General features: G+C 44.6%; 1 protein-coding gene across 5 annotated transcripts in view; it reads right to left on the minus strand.

Annotated features, from left to right (window-relative positions):
- Positions 1 to 10,868: 10,868 nt before the first annotated feature.
- Positions 10,869 to 25,096, minus strand: part of LOC310826547 (guanine nucleotide-binding protein G(t) subunit alpha-3) — a 53,156-nt gene continuing 38,928 nt past the window's right edge. For all 5 annotated transcript variants that reach the window (XM_083701628.1, XM_083701629.1, XM_083701627.1 and 2 more), the window contains 7 exons: positions 19,998 to 20,040; positions 18,608 to 18,749; positions 16,652 to 16,809; positions 15,011 to 15,139; positions 13,176 to 13,305; positions 12,795 to 12,948; positions 10,869 to 11,830 (listed from right to left, as the gene is read on the minus strand). In XM_083701628.1, the coding sequence (XP_083557754.1) occupies positions 11,640 to 11,830; positions 12,795 to 12,948; positions 13,176 to 13,305; positions 15,011 to 15,139; positions 16,652 to 16,809; positions 18,608 to 18,749; positions 19,998 to 20,002 (909 nt within the window). In that variant the 5' untranslated portion in view covers positions 20,003 to 20,040 and the 3' untranslated portion in view covers positions 10,869 to 11,639. The remainder of the gene's footprint in view (positions 11,831 to 12,794; positions 12,949 to 13,175; positions 13,306 to 15,010; positions 15,140 to 16,651; positions 16,810 to 18,607; positions 18,750 to 19,997; positions 20,041 to 25,096) is intronic.

The following is a 25,096-nucleotide window of genomic DNA, read 5'->3' on the forward strand; positions in this document are numbered from 1 at the left end:
ATTTTTTGGATGGCCTGGCAGGGACGTTGCTGATCTTCTTTTATCACACTATAGCTGGTTCAATGGTGCAATGATGGGATGCCTAATATTGCTGCTTCACCATTATCTCTCTTGGAGCTGAAGGCACTAGCATGGAAACAAACCACTTTGCTTCTGCTCCCCATTCTGCTTGATTAAATCTGTGCCACCTTTTCTGATGTCAACACTGTTGCTGCAGAAGAGAAAAAACCATCCCAGGGTCTGGGGATCCATCTTCTTCAGGGATAGGAAGCCTGTGGCCCTCCAAGCATTGTAGGATTTCAACTCCCATCAGTCCCAGCCAGCATGGTCAATGGTCAGAGATGATGGGAATTGTAGTTCAACAACACCTGGAAGGCCAATAAGTTCCCCACTTCAATCTACTTCCTAAGCAGAAACACCACCAACCATCCTGTGATCTTGCATGAAGGGTGGTATAGAAATTTAATGAATAAAATAAGCACCTCACATGAAACTGAGCTGTGCTCCCCTGCCAGCCCATACTGCTCTGCTGCAGCACCTTTTCAATAAACAGGTACTTGCTTGGAAAAAGGGTAGTCCTTTGGTGGGTTTTTGGTACTGTTTGGTTATAATATTTTATATATTTTATATATAGTCAACAATCTAATGTTCATAGTGTCATTTACGTTCATTTGGTCTCTTTTATCAAATCATTTGATTTACTTAGATTGTGAGGCCCTGGGCAAGCGATTGTTCCAAGAGAACTGGCTTCTCTGCCACGCAGGTAACACTCTTACTTTATCAGATTTGTACCTAACATTTTGTTCACAGCAGCTCAGGATCTCTTGAACAGGTTTTCACATTTTGTGCTCAAAACTGCCTGGGGTGGGATGGGGACAGATGGGGATGTTGGGCTGAGAGATTGTGAGTGGCTGAAGGACGCTCAATAATCTTTAGGATTTAGCGAGTTTCTCTGGTCCAAACCCAACTCTCCATCCACCATAACTTGCTAGCATCATTCATGAGTCAATGGGGACATCTGTAGCATAAATTTAAAGCGCATCAAATGCCCATTTAAAGTTCATGGCTCTCTCCAAAGAATTGTGGGAACTGTAGTTTGTGAAAGGTGCTGGGGAGGGAGTGCTGTGAGGGAGAAGTTTTTCTCAGGATTCTTGGGGGGTGGGGTCAGGGCCAGATTTAGGGTTGATGAGGCCCTAAGCTACTGAAGGTAGTGGGGCTCTTTATATGTCCAGCTGTCCTTTGTCAATAACAAATTGTCACTGTTTTTTGTGTTGGATATATGCTATATGGTAATTCAAATTCAAAATCCTTTATTAGGCATAGCACACCACACATAAATAACATAATACAATATAATATAAAATAATAATACAACGCAACATCATCACCTATTATATGGTAATTTATGGACCTAATAGGTTTCTAAAGCCATTTGCACATGTTGCCATGCAATCAGCCCATGCAGAATGTAGGCACCCAAATATAGGTAAAGGTAAAGGGACCCTGACCATTAGGTCCAGTCGTGACCGACTCTGAGGTTGCAGCGCTCATCTCGCTTTACTGGCCGAGGGAGCCGGCGTACAGCTTCTGGGTCATGTGGCCAGCATGACTAAGCTGCTTCTGGCAAACCAGAGCAGCACACGGAAACACCATTTACCTTCCTGCCAGAGCGGTACTTATTTATCTACTTGCACTTTGACGTGCTTTCAAACTGCTAGGTGGGCAGGAGCTGGGACCAAGCAACAGGAGCTCACCCCATTGCGGGGATTTTAACTGCCGACCTTCTGATTGGCAAGTCCTAGGCTCTGTGGTTTAACCCACAGTGAGCAGGGTGGCAGGCGGGGCCCATTTCTTACATCATAGGAGCCTACACAACACAAAACACTGTTGCTGTATGTAGGTTTTATTTTATTTGTTTTTTATCTTATATTTTGGAAATGTACATCCAGGTCTTTTTTTCTTTAATTATTTGGGGGAGGGGGCAAGAGAGCCCTAAGCTATAGTTTGTTTAGCTTATACATAAATCCAGCACTGGGCGTGTGTGTGTGTGTGTGTGTGTTAAATGAAAGTTGTAGATCTGCCCTTCAGGTTGTCAGAGCTGCTCAGGAGAAAGCTGGAAGAATTGGCACAGTCTTTCGCTTGAACTTACAAAACAGGCCTGCTGTTCTGACGCTGGTAAAAAAGAAGGTTATTATTTAATCTCCCCAGCTGAGTTCACAATGACTCTCCACAAAACCCTGATCTTGTATCTGATGCAGGAGGTAACCCCCTGCTTACCCCACCATGAAAAAGAATCTGATTGCCTGAGTGTTCTGCTTGATACTAAAGAGGAGTATTAAGGTTCTCGTCTCCATGGTGACCGATGTCAACACTGAAGCCTTGTCAGGGAGGGAGAATTCAGAACCTGAGGAAATGATGTATGAATGTAGTGGGATCAGAAGAGTTTCCCCATTGTTGTGACATTTTACATGGGACCTGTCAAGTCCACTTCTCATGAACATACACGCTGGGGGGAGATCTAGCCATGGACAGATGAAATTCAGGATTCAGCTTACACAGGCAAGCGAGCAAGAGCACCGTGAGGGACGGACAATTTGCATTAGGGGTTAGCAAACTTTTTCAGCAGGGGGCCGGTCCACTGACCCTCAGACCTGGGGGGGGGGGGGCGGACTATATTTTGAAAAAAAGGTGAATGAATTCCTATGCCCCACAAATAACCCAGAGGTGCATTTTAAATAAAAGGACACATTCTACTCATGTAAAAGCATGTTGATTCCCGGACTGCCCGCAGGGTGGATTTAGAGGGCGATTGGGTCAGATCTGGCCCCCGGGCCTTAGTTTGCCTACCCATGCATTCGGCAGACCCCAGTTGAGAAGAGGTGGAGATGCTTCCTCTGGGAACTTTACAACAAAACAGAACAAAGCCATGCTTTTCAGGGCCGGCCCAATTCTCGTTGGCACCTGGGGAAACCGCAAAATGCCTCCCCACCAACAAAAAGGGGGGGGTGTAAAGCTCTACATTGGGACCTGCTGTCCTTGTGGATCTTCACATTGCCTCCTGTGTGGACTAGCGTGGACTCTTTGGGGCAACAGGTTGGAGCAAGAGTTTAAGGAGCAGTACTTTGGGGATAGAAATGAACCTGTATCCCAAAGAAAACGATCAGACCTAAGCATTTAAGGATAGAGTGAAGTCTCACTGACTTCCATGCAACAGTCCTGCGCATACATGGATGGGAATAATGCCCATTCAGCATAGTAGGGCTTATTTCAAACAAAGTGTTATACGTAGGGTCGCCTCTGGAGATAGTTCGGAAACTTCAGCTGATGCAGAATTCAGCAGCCAGGCTGCTCACGGGAGCAAGACAGCATGGTCACATGACATCAATCCTGGTCTGACTGCACTGGCTACCAGTTAGTTTCCGGGCCCAATTCAAAGTGCTGGTTTGGACCTATGAAGCCTTAGAAGGCTGAGGACCGCGATACCTCAAGGAACGCCTCTCCCCACATGAACCGACCCAGACCCTGCGGTAATCATCTGAGGCCATTCTTCATGTGCCTCCTCCACAAGAGGTCTGGAGGGGGGCAACAGCAGAAAGGGCCTTTTCTATAGTGGCTGCCCATTTGTGGGATGCTCTCCCCAGGGAAGTTTCCTTTGTTATATATTTTTAGGCTCCAGGCGAAAATGTTCATAACAGTGTACTGTATGTCCTTTTAAATGTGATTGTGAAAGGGGACAATTTCCTTTCCTTTCCTTTTTTTTATTGTGTCTGCGGTTTCATCTCTACACATTAAAAAGCTTCCTTATACAGGGCTGGCTTCAGATGTCTTCTAAACAACAACAATAAAGTTCTAGATCTTTGGCTGAAGTATACAAGTAATAATAATAATAATAATAATAATAATAATAATAGGCTGATCATTTTGCTAGAATGTAATACATAAGCTAGTATACAATGTATATTTCTTATTAAACTAGGGCCATGATCTGTTTTTCTAGAATGACAAAAGGGGGCGAGGGAGCTTTCAGCCAACTGTTGATTGGCTTATTTTTTTGTGATCTTTTTCACTGCATGGTTCCTCGAATAACTGCTGGTGTTACCAAAACAATTGAGAAATCCAAGGGAGAGTGTGCAACATGGATGATGCCAGCTCGCCCTCCTGTGGCTGAAGCATGTATCTTCATCCATACTGATAAAGAATCTTGTCTTATAATTTCGCTTTCTGTCTTTTGCCCTTTGTACAGGCTCCTGTTCTTCCCCCATCTATGATATGCAGGACATGTTTTGGATGTGTTTTCCTGCAAGTAATAACTTGAAATGATGTGCTCTTAGAGGTTTCTGTGTGCTTGGTACCCCTCCTGGAGTTTCCTAGCATGTACCAATTCACCAAATTGTGGCCTGAACTTGGCCCAGACCTCCTGGACAAATACTAGACTCATATATTGGTTCTGTGTAGGGATGTATGAACCTGTTGATTTTGGATCTCTACATTTCTCATTTTTCCAAATTTTAATTCAGGTTTCCACATTTCCTTTGCAATTTGCAATTGTGTATGCTTCTGCATAAAAAGGGACGTGGGTGGCGCTGTGGTCTAAACTACTGAGCCTTTGGTTTGCCGATTGGAAGGTTGGTGGTTCGAATCCCCACAACAGGGTGAGCTCCTGTTGCTCACTCCCTGCTCCTGTCAACCTAGCAGTTCGAAAGCACACCAAAAAGTGCAAGTAGATTAATAGGTACCGCTCTGGCGGGAAGGTGAACAGTGTTTCTGTGCGCTGCTCTGCTTTTCATGTTCTGTTGCACCAGAAGCGGCTTAGTCATGCTGGCCACATGACTCGGAAAAAGTGTCTGCAGATGAAGGCTTGCTCCCTCAGCCTGTAAAGCGAGATGAGCTCTACAACCCCAGAGTCGTTTGCGACTGGACTTAACTGTCAGGGGTCCCTTTACCTTTACCTTTATGTTCCTGCATAAGGGCTGGCTCAAAGACCAGTGCTTGACCACAGTGACAACAGATAATATATGTGTATATGAATGAGATATCACAGATATTACACTACAGACACTTCATTATCCTAAAATGTAATGCTTTCCAAAGGAGTACCCTAACACATTCAGCTGCTTGTCATTATTATTTTAGTAATCAAGTGCAGAAAAGTAAATTGATGTACATTAGTGTGTGAATAGGTCAAAGTATTTATGGATAACTAATTAAAGTATTAAACTCAGCTCTTCCTGCCTAGTTCATTACATACAGGGGCGGAGCTACCTGCCCAGGCACCCAGAGTGGCGCGGGGGCGGGGCTAGCCATCCGCACGGCAAGCGTGGGGGGGGGCACTGCTAGCTGCCTGCACGGCGAGCATACCTAGCTGCTTGCCACCTGCACGGAGAGCAGGGGGGGCGCTGCTAGCCACCCGGGACAGCAATATCCCTAGCGGTCCACCACCCGCGCAATGAGCGTGGGGTGGGGTGGCGTGGCGATGTCCCCCGCCCTCACGGCTGACACCCACTGTGCACCACACCCTCTACACCTTCCTCTGTCAGTGATTACACCTCGCCATTGTTGACTGTTCTCTAATCGAAGGTTTTGAACTCATTATCCAGAAAATGCATTTCACAATATCAGTGTTCTGTACTAATAAAGAGCTTATATGAGGTTTCCCTCTTCTCTGAAAACCCAACTTTTCTGCAGCCTTCTGATGCCATTTCAAATTAAATTTAAATAGTACAGCAAACACACTATTTCTAGTTTTATTTAACAGAGTATGAGGAGCTCTTCTTCTCAGTTGGCCTCACCTAGAAGGTGGGAAGACATCTTCACCTTCAGAGTCTATCTCCCATGGGATAGCCCAACACATGAGGAATTAGCAGGATGGCACAGATTAGCCCCACCCCCTGTGCCAGCAGGCTTACTAGCCAAGGTCCTGCCAGCTGCTCCTATAAGGGCTGAGTGAAGAGTTCCTGTGCACACATGGACTGATCCCTCACATGGAGAAGTTCCAGAAACATAGCTTGGTACGTGCATAGGGTCCTTTCTCACAGTTGACCAATATGCATATGGTTTAGGAGGGGTGTTTAATGGGGGGCCCCGGAAGCCCCATGGTCCTCTCCTGCCTGCTTTTAATACTTTAAGGACATTGTCTGAACATCCTCATAGCTTCTGGTGGGTCAATGGGGAGGATCTGCCCTCACCTATGCCCCCTTCTGGAGCTTCGGTGGAAAAAACTGGCATGATTATGAACACTACTAAAGACAACAAGCAAAGGAATCTCCAAACTGGGTGAGACCCACTGGTCAGCTGTCTAAAATTTCACAGAGCAGTAGCGGATGGTGCGGTCCTGCAGTGATTCTCACTTGACCTCCAGTTGGTCCTGTTGCTCCTGCTGCTTACTGAGAAGTAGGGGTGAGGGTGAGCTGATGGCTTGGTCAGCACAGTACCATGCATTGCTGGAGCCAACCCACTGCTCTTGGCATGCATTTGCAGCACACCAACCTCACGGCCACCTTGCCCATCTCTCTCCTAGTAAGCACCAGTGAAGCAACCAGCCAGAGCTCAAGTGACTACTGCAGTCCTGTCATGCTTTGCACTCCTGGCAAACAGGATTATAATGTGCTTTCCATAACAAGGCAGATACTTATTCTGGGCATCTGCTTATCTTTGACAAAATGTGGTAATAATTTGAATAAGGCTGCTGTTCATTTCTTTCTTTCCCTTTTAAAATAGCTATTTTAATAAAGATTTACTTGAGTGCAGTTTGCTGCACAATGATGAAAAGAATAGATGGAACCCGACCATCATTCTTTTGCATTAAGAGCATTGCGGTAGGAAGTCGAAATGTTGGGTTTTGCAGTTCCTTTTCCACGCTGTTGAGCTATGCTACTGTGGTATTCAAATATTTATACTGGGAGGCTTTTTAAGGAAACTTCCTATTGACAGTATTTACTTTAGAAATAATTCATCGAACAACAGCATTCAGCAATGCAGATAATAAATCAGTGAAAGTGCTGGATTTCAAAAGCTCATAGGTGTGCATATTGCGGATGTGGCAGAGGTCACTTGGGTCAGCATATACCATGTCCTTTCACTATTGATTCACCACTGTTGTGCATGTGTCAGCACCAGAGCTTCCGCTGGGTCTTGGACTAGAGACTGAAAGAATGGCAGGGTTTCTGCCTCTGCATCACCACCTCAGCAAGGAATGAAAGGCTAACTAGCCACATGGCCCTTGTTTGTGTCCAGGGCCGGATTTCGGTTTGATGAGGCTCTAAGCTACTGAAGGTAATGGGGCCTTTTATTTGTCCAGCTGTCCTTTGTCAACAACAAATTGTCACTGTTTTGTGTGTTGAATATATGCTATATGGTAATTTGTGGACCTAATAGGTATCTAAAGCCAATTGCACATAACAAAATATGTATTTTATCAAAGTAAATCCAGTTTTTTCCCTTTAATTTTTTTGGGAGCCCCCAAGAGAGTGGAGCCGTAAGCTATAGCTTGTTTAGCTTATACGTAAACCCGGCACTGTTTGTGTTGTCCACAGCTGGTCAGGTAACACTACGGCTGAGCTTAAGTTTCTACAGGAGTGAAACGGGCACCAGGGGTCTCAGAAATGCCCCCCAAAGCACCTGAACTGCCTTTAAACTTGCTTCTTCTAGGAATGTTCACAAACTCTTCAGCCACCAAAGAAGAAGAGGAGACAGGCAGCACAGCACTGAAAGAGACAAGGGGCCACCCAATTGCTAGGCAACCAGGCAACTCACACTGTGCTGTACCAGATGAATGGGAGAGCTCTCTGTCCAGTCAGCTGAATAACTCTCCCGTCGTTGTGTTACAAACTGCAGAAGAACATAAAGAGAGAGAGACTTGCCCTGGCATTGCCTCCACGTGCCCCGAACTCTTCCTGCGCCAGACCGTGAGACTGCAGCACAGTGCAGGAAGAGAAGGAAGTGCCCCCTGGTTGTGAAGACAGAGCTCCTTTCCTCCAAGCTATGCCCATCTTCAAAGCTCCTTCAGCACTAATGAAAGCTTGTAAATGGGACTACTGATTTCATAAAGAAAATCTGCTTCTGTTGACCAGCTTTACCTTGTCACAATCCCAACAGCTCATCGGCTGGATCTGGTAGAGGGACTTGTTCTGTCCAATTGAAATTCCCACGTAAGTGTCATGACCTCGGTGCTGATGGGATTGATTCCTTCTTGAAAGGGGCGTGTCTTTCCTCCCCCCTCCCCTGGCTGGAGGTGGCTTATGCATGTGGTGGAAGAAGAGCAGAAGTTCATCCCACAGAGCCTCTCCAGGGCAAACTGACAATATCAACTATTTTCTACCAGCCTGGAAGACATGAAGAGTGTTATGCTATCACCTCTGTCACAGACATTAGAGTCCCCTCTATGCATTCATGGGGTAAATGACCAGTCACAATGGTCCACCTCTCAGAGATGGAGAGATCTGATTGGTTTTTAGAACTCTTCTGGGGATTTTTACGTTAATGCTGATGGCTGCTCTGCAGGTGGTCTGGTCCTCCTCGAGAGCCAAAGGACCATACATGCAGTTGCTTTGCAATATGTTGCTGTGCAACATTATGTTCTACAGGTTGTCATCTATATCCATTGCTGCCTCTATCTATATGAAGCTGCTGCAAGAGATATGCTGAAGTTTTGGAGTGAGCTGACATTTCCATGCTGATGACAACCAGTTCTACTCTTTTTGGTTCCATAGCACCATCCTAAACTTGTATATGGCAGGGCCAGGGAACCTGTGGCTTCCTTGATGTTGCTGGGCTACAGTTTCTGTTGGCTTCAGCCCCCATGGCCAATGGTTTGGGACAGGGGTCAGCAAACTTTTCCAGCAGGGGGCCAGTCCACGGTCCCTCAGATCTTGTGGGGGGTGGGACTATATTTTTGGGGGGGAAATGAACGAATTCCTATGCCCCAGAGATGCATTTTAAATAAAAGGACACACTCTACTCATGTAAAAACATGCTGATTCCCGGACCGTCCATGGGCCGGATTTAGAAGGCAGTTGGGCCAGATATGCCCCCCAGGCCTTAGTTTGCCTACCATGGTCTGGGATAATGGATGTTGTATCCCAACAATAGCTTGTGGGCCATGGATTTCCCCATCTCTGGTGTGGTTACTAATAGACTGGATAGGAAAAAACAGCCTTGAGTTCAATATAGTCAAGAATTATGGAACTTCTAGGATCTTTAGACTTAGGAAGAAAAAACCTCATAGATCAAAATTATGTCTCCTATGGCGCATCAGGTGATCCGAGTTTTGGTGTGTGGCAGCAGTTGCTGTGGCAGCAGTAGCTCCAAGTGCCGTTTGCCAATTATACATCATCTTACATCTTCAACCTTTACTACAAGATGAGGGCCTGGCCACTGTTGTCCATGCATCTGTAACCTCAGTAACAGACTACTGTGATACAGTGGTACCTCGGTTTACGAACGTAATCCATTCTGGGAGTCCGTTCTTAAACCGAAAGTGTTCTTAATCCGAGGCGCGCTTTCCCTAATGAGGCCTCCTGCTGTCAGTGCCCTTCCACCGTTCAGCTTCCGTTCTTAGACCGAGGTAAAGTTCACAATCCGGGACACTGCTTCCTGTTTTGCGGAGTTTGTAAACTGAATAGTTCATAAACAGGGCTGTTCTTAAACTGAGGTACCACTGTTTATGTTATGTCAGGCTGTCCTTCAAGAGGGGTCAGAAACTGCAATAAGTGAAGAATGAAGCAATCTGTCTCTTGATGTGAATCAACAGCAAGTCGTGTTGACTTCCTATGAGCTTCTGCACTCCATTTAACTTTTTGAAGCCTTAAACCAGCCTAATACTTGCACAGCTTAGTGCTGACGTCTCCATAGAGGGACCCCCTGCTTGTTTCAGATTGAGCCAATGAGTTTTTGTAAGTTCAGCAAAACCAGGAAGCACAACATTATCTATCATGCTCCCACTCTGGCATTACAGAGTTTATGTAGGCAAATTAAAACCTACTTAACCAAACAAGCTTTTGGTGATATAGCAACATTTGCATACATTTTATTGACAAAAACTGCTTTGGTTTTCTATTAAGAGAGACCATACTATGAAATTTAACCCAACAGATAGACAAATGTGTCAGAAGACTTGCCACTTAAGACTTGGGGGGGGGGGGTTAGGGGGAGAAGACAGCTGCCCTCTTATCCAGATGATGCTATCACAAACAGTAAGAATTTCTTTTATTTATCATTTTTCTATTAATCCTGCTGATGTGATAGCAAGGGCATTTTTATTTCAGCATGTGCAAGGAAAAAAATTAGGACATGATCCAGTCAACATGATCCAATGGATTTCACCAGTTAATCCACAGGCTTCATTGTCTTCCACTGTGATCAACTGAACTTAACAGTGCTTAACTTTGGCAGAATTGTGTTCTTTATATATTTTGCTTCCCCACAACTTATCATGAAGCTTGTAGCACCAGTTAATCGACACCCATGAAGCAATGCCAATCACAACTCCGTGTCAACATTTTAGATAGAGATTTGTGGCACTGTAAGCAAATTTGCCAATGGAAAAGTTTAGAATTTCAGATTGCAGTAGGGTACAGGCAAACAAAAATTCTCAGTAAGATCGAAAGAATTGTGGGAAATTAAATTAGAAGGGAGGGAGAACATTGTGCCTCCAATGAAGTTACTCTACCCAATTTGGCTGTGTTAAATTGTGGTTTGACACAAACATTTTAGCAAGTCAAAAAGGACTAGTATTTACAATATTGTGTCTACTCCTCTCTTTTTGCTTTTGCAACTCAGACCAATGCATGTTTACTTCACAGTAGGGATGGAGGAAGTGGGATGCGGGTGGTGTTGTGGTCTAAACCACATAGCCTAGGGCTTGCCGATCAGAAGGTCAGTGGTTTGAATCCCCGCGACAGGGTGAGCTCCAGTTGCTCGGTCCCTGCTCCTGCCAACCTAGCAGTTTGAAAACACATCAAAGTCCAAGTAGAGAAATAGGTACCACTCCGGCAGGAAGGTAAATGGTGTTTCCGTGCGCTGCTCTGGTTTGCCACAAGCGACTTAGTCATGCTGGCCACATGACCCGGAAGCTGTCTACGGACAAACGCCGGCTCCTATGGCCTATAGAGCAGGATGAGCGTGCAACCCTAGAGTCGTCCACAACTGGACCTAACGGTCAGGGGTACCTTTACCATTACCTTTTAGGGATGGAAGAAAAAAATTCTAGCTCACATATTTGAGCAAATCAACCTACCTTCCAGATTAATCCATAGATCACAATGTAAATATCCTTCAGAGTTCTCAGTTCTCTGAGTTTTGCTAGGTCAGCTGAAAAATGCTCAAAGAGCATATTTTAGGATTATATGTGATTAGAAAGGTGTGCATTTGAGATAGATGATGTATTTAAATATGTATCTTGTTCAAATACATATTTTTGAACTTTCAATTTTTTTAAAAAAAGCACTTTTTTTGAGAAATGGGATAAAAGAGACTTATGAACACACACGGGGAACTGACACAAACTAGTAGCAGACTGATCCATCCATCCCTACTCAAAAGTAAGCCCAAGAGGTTGCAATGAAAGCTTACTTTGAGGAATGTATGGCATCCTTAACCAGAAAGAGAGAAAGAGCAGGATGAAGGTGGCCCAGGGGGAAGAGCTAAAAGAGCCCACAGTCCTTCAGATTCTCTTTGATGATTATATCTGTCACAGCATCAAACACAAACTTAACATTCTGCGTATCGGTGGCACAGGTCATGTGGGAGTAGATCTCCTTGTCCTCTTTTCTTAAATTCAGATCTAAGAATTGGTTCTTGATGTAATTTCCTGCATCTTCAAATGTGTTTGATCCTAGTCAGAGGAAGACAGAAGGAACTGTCAGTAAAATGCCATACTAATTAATTTGTTAGAAATAGCGCTTTCCCTTCTCTTGGCACACAATCTGTCGGGTTCAGCCTCCACTGACCTCTGCCCTCCTCCCCAAACAAAAAGTACGGCGTGCATGAAATCTTCAGTGCACATGTAACTATCTCTACAATTCTCATTTACTGCATGCAAGGGATCCCTTTTTCATTCATATAGAAAAGTAATGAACCATGAGTAAGATTAAAAAATTATTTCCCTTTCCCAAAACTATCCCATTGCATTCTTTTAATCGTTATCCTTATGGGAGTCATGAAAATGCACAACTGCGTCCAGAGATGGACCACACATCTGGACTCACTAAGCTGGACACAGCCTAGTCTTTTGGTGCTGTGGGTTAAACCACAGAGCCTAGGACTTGCCGATCAGTAGGTCGGCGGTTCAAATCCCCGCGATGGGGTGAGCTCCCGTTGCTCGGTCCCTGCTCCTGCCAACCTAGCAGTTCGAAAGCATGTCAAAGTGCAAGTAGATAAATAGGTACCGCTCCGGCGGGAAGGTAAATGGCGTTTCCGTGCGCTGCTCTGGTTCACCAGAAGTGGCTTAGTCATGCTCCCTCGGCCAATTAAGCGAGATGAGTGCCGCAACCCTAGAGTCGGCCACGACTGGACCTAATGGTCAGGGGTCCCTTTACCTTTACCAAGGGCTTAAGAAAGCGGTCTCAAGAACATGTATCTTAATTCAGCAGTGGAAAATCATTTCAATCTGGGGACTATGTTCCTCATGAGCAGTCTTCAGAAACCAAAGAAGTGGGGTGTGTAAGCCAGCACTGGCTCATCTGTGGCCCTCCAGATGTTGCTGGACTGCAACTCCCATCATCCCAGATTCTTGTTCCTGCTGGCTGGGACTGATGAGAGTTCAACAACATCTAGAGGAGCACAGGTTCTAAACTTACCATCATATTCTGGAAAGCAGACACTGAGATGAACTTTCAATATTTTTTCTTGGAAGAGATCCTTCTTATTTAGGAAGAGCACAATAGAAGTGGTTGCAAAGTACTTGTGGTTACAGATGCTGTTGAACAGGTGGAGACTCTCATGCATTCGGTTCTGTAAAAGGCAGGGAAATGTGGCTATTAGGCCCCATTACCTGGTGACATGCAAAGTCCAATGTTCTTTTTAAATCAAATAAATAGGAATTCAGTGGGTTAGGGTTATCAGAGCAGGGAATGTGAATAATGTTCTTAAGGAACCATGCAAGGTTACCTTAAATGCTTTCCTCAAATTGCAACTCCCTTGCCCCCCCTGCCCCCCCCACATTTGCTGTTCTGACTCACCACTTCTTCATCTTCCACCAGGACCATGTCATAAGCGCTTAAAGCTGCACAGAATATTATGCAAGTAACTCCTTCAAAGCAATGAATCCACTTTTTCCTCTCTGATCTTTGTCCTCCCACATCAAACATCCTAGGAAATGAAACAAAAGATAAACATGTACGTCCATTCACTGCATCTCTGACACTAGTTATGTTGGGCGTGTGGGGGGGGGGTGAGTGTGTGTCAGGATTCTTTCATCACTACAAGTCTCAGAGATTTGCTGTGTGGTGTCTGCATGAGAAGTATTGTATTCAGTGGTACCTCAGGTTACAGATGCTTTAGGTTACAGACGCTTCAGGTTACAGACTCCGCCAACCCAGAAATAGTGCTTCAGGTTAAGAACTTTGCTTCAGGATGAGAACAGAAATCGTGCTCTGGTGGCGCGGCGGCAGCGGGAGGCCCCATTAACTAAAGTGGTACCTCAGGTTAAGAACAGTTTCAGGTTAAGAATGGACCTCCAGAACGAATTAAGTTCTTAACCCGAAGTACCACTGTACACAGTGAGCCAAGAAATCCTTCTATCTCCAGTATGGGACTCCTGATCACAAATTATCTATGTGAAGTGCTATGGAAACTCAAATGCAGAGCTTTTGTCAAACCAATCCATGCCTCTTGCATGGCAGTTTGTTGTTTCTTTGCTATTTGCTTGCCTAGATTTGTAAATAGCATGCAAAGCATTTCACAAATATTTATTTGCTTCCACCTCCAACAAGAACCACTTTTCAAATATTAGAATTGGAAATGATATGTTCAGCATGAAATCCAACATGCCTCTCACACAGCATGATGGATACAGCAGGCAAAACAGTTTGCTCCATAGAGCTTACCAGGCAAAAATGAGAGGGGATGGGAGGGATTGGATTTGCACATGACACCAGGCTGCACAGGTGTACATGAACAGTTGCAAGTTATGGACAAGTACAGAGGTAAGACTAAGACGAAATGAGCTAGCTGCAAAGGTACGGCAGGCAGCAGGAAGCCTGCAGTTCCAATAATGGTTTGAGTTTCTCCTGAGCACGGGCTTTTAAATTGTTCCCTACCACAAATAAGCTAACTGAGACTGCTCTGCATGTGAGCTGTTTATGTGCAGCATCTTAGTTCATGAATTGGGCAGTTTCCACCATGTTGCATCAAATCCTACCAGCTAAATCCTCCAGCAGTTTGGAGGAAAATCACCTATCTGCATCTTGAACTGATCCACATGACTGGCCCAATGTAATGTAATCTGCGCAGCTCAACCATAATATGTAAAGCAGCTGAGAAGAGAACAGCCAGAGATTCAGAGACTTTCCAAATTCAGTAGCCCATGTGCCGCAACCCACAATTTTAATTCTATTACTATTTTTTTACCTGCCAACATCACGGAAGCTGACTGTGTACAGCTGTAAAGTTTCCATAGGTGGAATAGAGAGAGAGCATTTACAAAATGAAACTGCAAGATTTCCTGGTAGAACATTGGATGTGGGGAGGCTCAGATTGCTGGCTGTGACCATAGCCATACCAAAGCCTCCAACTGCCCTTTAAGCTGTTTAAAATGTCAGAAATCCAGCAGCCTGAATCAGGTAAACTGCTTTGGCCTCTAATCTCAAACCACATGCATATCTGTGTATCTGAAGAAGTGTGCATGCACACGAAAGCTCATACCAAGAACTAACTTAGTTGGTCTTTAAGGTGCTACTGGAAGGATTTTTGTTTTGTTTTGACTATGGCAGACCAACATGGCTACCTATCTGTAACTGGAACACATGCATATCTGTCATACTTAGGAAGAAACACGGAAGAACAGCTTTCATACCTAAAGTGCAAATCTTTGAATGAAAACTGTGTCTCAATAATTCCTGTTGTCTTTACTCGTGAGCGAAGGACATCTTGCTCATTTGGGACATAGCCAGGAGCTGTTATCCTCTCCAGATCATTGAGATAGCTACAGAATCAGAAAGAGAGAGAGAGAGAGAGATAAAGCATTGCAGCTCCATCTTCCTGCAAGGTGGAAACAGGGACACTCTTGTGCATGAGGAGGTGAGGCTGGGGCAGCGTCTGGAAGTCCAGTGCCATGGCCTGGGGGATAAGGGTAGGCCAATACAATCCAGCCATAAATAGGGCACAAGCGGAAATAAGAAACCAAATCTGCATCCAACTGGATGGTTCTACATGACAAACGTTTTGGGGGAAGTCACATATAGAAAATACACATTCATGCCAGGGGTGTGTAATAGTCCCAGGATCCACCTTGCATCTGTGCATTAAAAAAAATCCGATCTGTTTCTGAGTTACTGGCCCATCTGCACTCTCCATTTAAAACAGTGCCATACCATTTAAATGGCGATAGCTTCCCCCAAAGCATCTTGGGCAATGTGGTTTGTTAATGGTGCTGAGAGGAGTTAGGAGACTTCTCTTCCCCTCAGAGCTACATCTCTCAGAAAGGTTTAACAATCAGTTGCAAAGTCATGTCAAAAATATATTTTTTTTACTGCTTTTTATTCTTTGTTTTTCATATCCTTTCTCACATTGCCTCCTCCTTCTTATTATTATTTAATTCGATTCTGCAGTTTATTTACTGTGTTCAGTATTCATTGGCTTGTATCAAACCTGGTCACTCCCAAGGAGAATAGACTTCTGTTCAGGCAAGAAGACTCTACCTTCCTCCCTTCCCTCTGCTGTCCCCTGTGCACTCCCATGTGGAGGGTTGGGGGATTCTCTGGAGAAGATTTTGGGAAACATGCAGGGGGCTGCAAGGGGGAGGAGCAAAGTGAAGCCCCACCGTGTGAGCAGAAGTCTTCTCATGCCATTTGGATTCTACTCACAACATTGGTATTTCAGCATTGGCTCACATTGTATGCCTTCCGGCCTGTTTGAATGTTTGCAACTGTAAAGGCCTTTAAAAAATTGAACTGCAAAATAGTAGCATTAACCAGGATGGAATTGGTCTCAAAGATACAGAGATACATGTATTCAGTAACACACACACACAAGCACACAAACACACATGAGAGAGAGAGAGGGAGGGAGGGAGGGAGGGAGGGAGGGAGGGAGAGAGAGAGAGGTTATAGGTACAATTTGATTTGTGATTCCTGCGCTAGGTGTCATCTTTAGCTGGCTGCCACAGGGACATACAATGTGAGGAAGATGAAGAAAGAGGAGGAGTTGCTGAAGGAAAGAAGAGTGCAGTTGATAAATGAAAACTGGGATGTTTGGAGGGTGGTTTACAAGGCTCTACTGGAGAAGAGGATAATTAATAGTGTAATTCTGTTGTGCTTATGCTAGTTTAATAGCATCATAACAATTGCTTAATACCATAAATACAGAGCCAGCACCCTGAAGGCGGAATCAATTAAGTAACTTCTAAGCATATCATTGTGAAAAGCAACAGGCATTAAACACACACACACACACACGGTTTAGGATTACAGAATTCAGTTGTAAACTGGCCCCTTACTAGGCAGCTGAGTCATTGAGTTGGTACTCTGATGCTCTTTCAAAGCAGGCCTGAATCCCTGAATCCTTCCACAAACGTTTGATGATCCCAGCCAGTTCAGAAGACATGGTGCCATCTTCCATGGAATCTGCAATTGCCAAAAGCTGCCTTTCATCTTCCTGAAACGAGATTTCTGTGAATCAGGCTTGACCATTGGGGCTGATACTTTATTTTTTAAGTAATGAAAAATGATCTGCCATATTAGGAATATGGGGGTGTGGGGAGAGGGAAGCAGGGAGCAAAAGGGCATGGAGAAAAGTTAAACATCTAAAACATTTATCAGGTTCTTAATCAGGGAATTTCAAATGCAGAAGCTCATTTTTTGCTTTTGTTATCTTTAGAGATAATAAGATATCCTTGTGGTTTTGTTGTTCTTCCGGGACACAACGCTACCTCTTGCTTCTGTTGGTCTTCTCAGGTTCAGAAGAGCAGCAGGGAGGATAAATAAGGGGTCACAGAAAAACAGTGGTCTATATATGGCTCTGGGCCATAGCCCACCCTGGTGCCTGTCTTGGCATACATAAACTTATAAGAAGATAACAGCCCAGCTAGTTGTGCCAAAGGTCCATTTAGTTCAGAATCCTGTTCTCACAGCAGCCCATGGGAAGCCTGCAAGCTCCCCCCCCCCTTGTGATTCCAGGCAGCTGGTGTTCAGAGGATGCTGCCACCATCAGTGAAGGCAGAGTATAGTTGTCAGGCCTTGTAGTCACTGGTAGTCCAGACCTCCAAGGATTTGTCTAGTTCTCTTTTAAAGCCATCCAAGCTGGCAGTCAACACAACATCTTGTCAGCCTTATTCATGACTGCTGTGAACCTCTGTTCCTCAGTTGTTTTGAAGAAAGGTCATGGCAATTACCAGGTTTGCTTAATGCCACCCTTAACAGTTCTGCATCTAAATCTATGAGGTCACTAAAAGTACTCTGTCACCTTGTGACTGCAAGCAACAATCCTTTCTTAGCATTTTTTTTGTACAGCTTTGACTCATTATCTGAATGGTTTACGGGTCTTTCAGATTAAACTGACAGCCATAGCCGAATGTGAATAATTGAAATTACCGCATTTTTTGCTCTATAAGACGCACCAGACCACAAGACACACCTAGTTTTTGGAGGAGGAAAACAAGAAAAAAAATATTCTGAATCTCAGAAGCCAGAACAGCAAGAGAGATCGCTGCGCAGTGAAAGCAGCAATCCCTCTTGCTGTTCTGGCTTCTGGGATAGCTGCGCAGCCTGCATTCGCTCCATAAGATGCACACACATTTCCCCTTACTTTTTAGGAGGGAAAAAGTGAGTCTTATAGAACAAAAAATACGGTATGTTCAAAGCAGTTTTCAAAAGGATAAGGAAATCTCTCACTGGTGTCTTATCTCTGCTGCAATAATATGAGGTCTGTTCAAAGCCACAACTTCTTCACATTTTCATTTGAAGGAGTTGGGTCATGTCTGCCCATGTCTAACCCTAACCCTTGTATATTGCATAAGAATAAAGGTCTGCACAAGAACTATGAGATCCTTTGCTCTCATATACAGAAATATATACGTATGAGAATTAAGGGTTTTTCAGAGCAATGGTCACTTGGTGACCCTGAGGCTGTTACTGTCTGGGCAGAATGTCTCAGGCAAGCTTGTGAGTGGGATAATGTGCTTGAATGGCTGGATGAGGGCCAATAAACTGAAACGGACCTTATTCAACAGAATGGCAGCTCCGCTTCCCAGAGGTGAACTGAATGGCACTGCTGTGAAAGACCAAAAAATGAAAATAAAATAAAAAAGAAAAGTTTGTGCAGGAGGAGAGCAAGGCTGCAATCTTCCCATGTTAGAGCATCTTGAGGTTCTGATGTGAGAATTCAAAACTGGTGTCCTGGGGTGACACTGGTTCAGAGACAAAATAATACTAGTTGAGAGAGACATTATACTCACTTTGCTTTCTGAGTTCCCATATTCAATTCCTAATGTGGACATTGCCTTGACAATGGCCAGAATGGATTGTAGCATATTGCTGTAAACCACAGATCTATACTCTCTGCATTCCTGATCTGTATAGCCATCTTTATGGATGATCCTAGGAAGCAAAGAAGGAGACAAATCTCACAATAATCTAAAAGAAGAAGAGGGTGAGAGGGCAGGATTCTGAGAACTGGAACTGGGGAGAGACTGGCAGTCATAGACATGGCTGCATAATCAGATTTGAATGTCCCATAGCCTTCCAGATGTTGTTGGCCTACAAATCTCACCATCTCCAACCATTGGTCATGCTGGCTATGGCAGATGCAAGTTGTATTCGATCAACATCTGGAGGGCACCGCATTGGCTACCCCTGCTCTAAGCAATGACATCTGGCACACCTGTCACTGGGGAGGAACACGAGCCCTGCCCATGCTTAAAGTCAGCAGGACCAGGGTTTGCTTTCTGGGGGTACTCAGGGGTACCCAGTACCGGCACTTTTTCCCTAGAAGAAAAGTGCTGAGCAGAACCACATCATCCAGCCCCAGCCCTGATACCCACTGGTGGAGAAAGAGGAGTGCAGGGGGGCGCACCTCCCCTGGCAGCGCGATCCGAGTGGGGTGCCATCGCGGCTGCCCCCTGCCTGCACTGGGTGCCACGCCCCCACAGGTGGCGTGCCACGGCCCCAGGATGTACGCCAGCCCCGCCCCTGCCTGCTCTCCGCCCCCCCGGTGCCGGAGCATGAAACTCTGCCACTGCTGATACCTGCACACTTCCTGGCCCTGTGCCACTCCTTTTAAAAAATGATCCAAGGGAAGGGTGTACTCATATGCACATTTCCATGTGCTTTGATGAGAACAAGCATTACAATGTTCAGATGTGAACTAATATGCCATTGAACACATCGGAAAGTCCTGCCAATGTAAGAAAAAGGCATATTTGTTTTTGTTGATAAATACATTGAGCAGTGAATATGACTTTCAACGGCAGGAAAATAACTGCAAAGCTTTTAGGAAAGGGTGTGGTGTGTGTTTGTGTGTGTTTGTGTGTGTGTGTGTGTGTGTGTGTGTGTGTGGCATCTCTCCCCTCCACTCTAATACCTATCTTATCTGTCCCTCTGTCTTTAAACTGGTATCCTTGGCTTCAGATGGAAGGGGCCAAGCACATATTGATATATTGGGTAAAACATCAGGTTAGTGAATGAGGTATAAAGGATTGCTTTTTTGCATCCTCATGTACAGTATCTGTTAGGATTAGATTGTCAAGCTTGATTTGTTTGATCGCTCCCCCACCTCACGCCCTTTGGCATTGTGCCTCATGCAGCACTTTGTGCTACCCAATGTGATATGAATATTGATGCACCTACTTCATTTGTTTCACAATAGTGCTCTTCCCTGATTCTCCAGCTCCTGCGGACAAAGAACATGCACATATTGGTCACATTTAATGTCGTTAAAAAGGAGTCAAGTGGGAAAACGAGACAAAGAAAGTAAGTGATGGAGGGAAAAAAGCACATAAAAATATGCCAAAGTGGTGGGTTTGTTTGCTTTTTTTTTTTAAAAAAAAACAACAACAATTCTACTTGGAGAAGAGGCATTCTGTTTCACCAGCACATGTTGGTCCAACAAAGGCTTTTGTGTGTGTCCCTCAAGCAGTGCGTGTGCTTTAGTCAAGTGGGCAATTTGCACTAGCCATGGTTTGGGGACATTTGTTTATGGACCAGGGTATTTAGCAAACCCTAGAGGAGTATGGATTGCCTCTAGAAACATGCTGATTTGTAGCTACAACACATTTAGCTACTCCAAACAAAAGCACTCAGTTTATGGAAGCCACTGTGAGCATATCAAGCTCTGATAAGCATCAAATAAAAGTGTTTGATCTTACAGGGTGAATGTATGGGGAAAGGGCAGACCTGCTGGACCAGAAATCTAAGCGTCTTTATTTTACTACTCTCTGGATTTCTTCTGATATGACTGTGGGGGTGGATGTAGATAAGGATCAAATGGAAAGGCTTTCACTGCACTGTCAGACCGATGTCCCCCCCAAAAAAAACCCCCACTTTAGTATTAGTGCTTGTTAAATACATACATATATATATATATATATATATATATATATATATATATATATATGTTGCAGTAGCTGAAAAGACAGCCATAAGCAGTCAAAACAGAGAATGATTGGGCAGAGAAACCATTGCAAGGGCAGTTTTGTGGAGCTGAAAAATCAAAAAGCACGGCAACGATTTCTCATTTTGTTCAACCTAAATTGTCACATATTATGAGCCAGAGATCTCAGATAATCACATCTAAACATTTTCCACCATAGACTCCCCAAGTCTTTAGACATATGTGACAATCCAGGTTTAAGGGTTTTATTTTAAGTACAGATTTCTTTCTTTAAAAAAATCCGACATTAATGCAAAATCTTGAGCACATTTTTATTTAGCACATGTATTAAGAGATCTCTTGACCTACTCACAGAACTGCAGTGGAAAAGAGGCAATTCCTTCTATTCTAGTTTAGGAATGTCAGGGTAGTCTGAAAAACGCCCTCCAGATATTGATGAACTTCAAGCCCCATCAGCTCCAACCACGATGGCCAATGGTGAGGGAAGATGGGAGTTGTAGTCCAACAACATCTGGAGGGTACCATGACAGTACCTTCCAGTACTACAGTACATTGTCTCCCCTATTATTTCCTGTTTAGATGGTCTCCCTGGGAGACATCTCAAGTTTCAAAAGTCAGGATAAAGAGGTGCATCTTCAGCATTTGAGGAAAACTAGTTCCACAACTTAGGGGTTGCCACAAAGAATGCCCTTTCCCAGGTCACCCCACCCAAGTTTATAAGACAGTGGGGCTACCAGAAGGACCTCTTCTGCTGATATTAAACTGTAGGGAAGGAGATGGTCTTTCAGATATTGGGGTCTAAATGGTTTAGGGCTTTAAACACTATCCTTAGCACTAGGGTAGTGCTAAGGGCCCAGAAATGAACTGGCAGCCATGTAATTTTTAAATTTGGAGGCAGAGGACATCTAGGTGGAATGCCAGCCAATCTGGAAGTTACCAGAGCATGGAGTACAGCTGCCAAGTCATTTCTGTTCAAAAGAGACCATGGCTGGCAAACCAACCAGAGCTGGAAAAAGACACTCCCAGTCACCAAGGCCAACTGAGTCTCTAGGGACTATCCCCAAGCTAATGACCTGCTCCTTCAGGGAGGTGCAATCCCCAGGCTGCCTCCCCACCTCCTGGACTAGAAAACTAACCCTTACACTTCTGTCTTTTAGGATTCCATTTCAGTTTATTGGCCCAAGTCCAGCTCATCACCACATCTTAGAAATGGTTTAACAGCTTAGCCACCTCCTTCAATTCAGATGGAACAGAGAGATTGAGCGGGGTGTCATCTGCTTATTGATGACCATTCACTCTCAATCCCTCACTGATAGATCTCAGTTTATGGCACTCTGTAAAGCACCAAGAAATTGATGCTGCCAGTGTATTCACTTACAAGCACAAACTTAGGGCTCACCTGCACATACATGTACTTTATGGGTTGTTAGTCATGACAAAATTAAGTCCATTGATTTCATTGGGTCTGCTCTGAGTATGTTAGTCAGATACAATCCAGTGTTTCATCACTTATTAATTTCTGGCAGAATTGCCTCCACTGGAAATGGCTGAATGAGATGCAATATGGGAGTTCTGTAGGTGGTGTTCATCCACACTGCTGCTTTCAAACACAGCAAGCCATCACTCAAGGACTGCAGCATGTATGTGAGACCTCACTCTTAGTGGAACAGACCCAGTCTCAGGACCCACTTAGTTTAAAGTCGTAGGGAAAGGAGACTGGGGCGGATGACCTCCAAAACGTTTTCAGCCCTGCATCCTCATTAGTTAGAATGGAACAGTCTCAAAAAATATTGTTGAAAACAAATTTCAGCAAGTTAGCAACAGTCAACTGTGAGTGATAAAGGGACAAATGATCCATGTTACAAAAATGTATGTAACAAAGAAACGGTATTACAGTGGTGCCCCACAAGACGAATGCCTCGCAAGATGGAAAACCAGCTAGACGAAAGGGTTTTCCGTTTTGGAGGCGCTTCGCAAAATGAATTTCCCTATGGGGTTGCTTCGCAAGACGAAAAAATCTTGCGAGTCCCCGCAGGTTTTTTCGCTCCCCCCCTTTTCCTAAGCCGCTAAGCCGCTTAATAGCTGATCCGCTGATAAGCCGCTTAACAACTGATCGCTAGAAGCCGCTAGACCGCTGTAGCGCTAATCCGTCAATGGGCTTGCTTCGCAAGACGAAAAAACCGCTAGACGAAGAGAATCGCGGAACGGCTTCTTTTCGTCTTGCGAGGCACCACTGTATTCCTTTTTAAATGAAAAACCTTTTGGAGGCTGAGATTTTGAGCTGGGAAGTCAAGTGATGCTTAACCCTTTCCCTGCCAGCCCATTCCATCTCTCCAGCTTTATTTCCTTGCCATGAGTTCCAGGCATGTGTTTACAGGAGTGAGCATATTTCTGATCCGGTGGCGGTGATGGTGAGAGCAGCTTGAGGGGTGAAAGGGAGGCACTGAGTAGAAAAATGGCTTCACTCCAAATATGAGGCTGCTGAGGTTACCTTTTATTTATTCATTCATTTTCAAAGGCTGAGCTTCATGATATGAATTTGCGTGTAATATGTAGCTTGCCCTAACTCAAGCAAATGAATCATGACAAATGACCCAATATATGGAAAGTGATCCCTAAAACCCACGATGTAAGAAAGAGAGAGAAACACAAGCAGCAGGTTCCATGATTATGCAAAGTTCCTGCCTGCCAAGTTTGTATAAATAATGACAACTTTGTCAACAAAAGTTTTGCATCTGAGACTTGCAAATTCAGAATTGCTCCCTGCTATTTCCCAAATGCATTTCTGAATAAACACAAATGCCATTAGGCACAATGTTTTTACTATGGAGCAGAAAGAGCACATGAGCATCGTATACATGCAAAGTACAGGGAAGGCTGAAGAATCACAGTAAAAAAATGTAAGCAAATGAAGCCCTTTCCTGGGCATCTGAATGGCAACGCTAAACTACAGTAAGTCTTATGTTGGTAATTCCCAGGTTGTGTGTCGAAGCTCTTGAATGTGCTATGAGAGTGCGTGCACAGGTGCCATGAGCCCCAAAGGGCATCAAATGCTGTGTCTGCAGCAATAAAGGACACACTGACACTTGTTTTGGTTCAAATCAGGCTACAGTTTTAACAATTACAGATGGAGGTTTGTTTGGCTTAGGAACTGGGTATCTCCCATATCATCCAGCCCCCCTGCCAGAAGATTTATTGGGGTCGATCCTGGGATGAGGTTAGCCTATGACATACATCAGGTAGGTGCAACCTTGACTGGATCACCTCGCTAGCAATGCTATGGCCCTCAGCCCCTGCCTGGGCATTTGGACAGATGTACCTCCCCTAGGATTCCTTTAGCAGGATACCCTACAACCCGGAGGGGTGGCAGAGGCATACAAGCTCAGCTCCTTCCTCGGCTAAGGATCATACCCAATGCCTATCCTGCCAAAGTTGTGACAATTGCAATGAGGGAGACAAAACCTGCAGAACGAGGCAATAAGTCTTGGGGGGGGGGGAATCCTCCCTGGCCCTAAAATATGGCGGCTGAAGAATATCAAGGTTGTAGCAAAAGACCACCCTTTGATGAGAGGGTACATTACAAGCAAAGAGGGAAGGGTGTGGGTGGGAGATCACATGACAACTGTGGCACTGAGGAGAGGAGGCAGGTTGAATTTAAGCCAAATTTTAGTTGAATTTAAGCAGACCTGAGTGAAGACTCTGACTCTGGACCAATCAGGTCCACTCCCCGGAAGCCCATCTCCAGGCCTGCCTATGCTTGGCCAAAGTCAGGCACGCAAAAAAATTTGAATTCCCAATGGCCAATAGGAGAGGACATTATGTCTCCTGCCAGCTGCTGGGTACCATCTGCAGTGCCGAACATGAAGTAATGGAGATCAGTGGGATTCCCAGGAAATGGATTTCTACAGCATTGGAGCAATTACTGGGAAGGTTGTTTCCCAGCTGGACACACACCTTACCTCAAGGCAGGAGACTGCAGAGCAGTCCCTCCGAAGAAGAACAGAGTGAATGATTATGCTCGTGTCCAGGTACTTTTTGTGCACTTCTGGTGTGCCGGTGCACTCCACATTTGCCAAAGCACCACAGAGGAAGAATCTTGTTATAGCCATATGCACAATCACCTTTATTACAATTTTAATTTTGCAGAGCTCAGCTGATGCACACATGTACATCCTTGAATTAAATTTGGAAAGTTATAAATGAGCTGAAAGAACTGAAATAAATGCAACAACAAAACAGTGGGAAATTCTCAGTGCGCAGTGGGGAAGGGCCACAGCTTAGTGTGGGTTTCCACACTAGAGTGCAAGGGGAAGATTCACCTCTGGCACTCTGCCCA

This window comes from Podarcis gaigeae, assembly GCF_964106915.1.
Source record: "Podarcis gaigeae genome assembly, chromosome: 10".
In the NCBI taxonomy this organism is placed as follows: Eukaryota; Metazoa; Chordata; class Lepidosauria; order Squamata; family Lacertidae; genus Podarcis; species Podarcis gaigeae.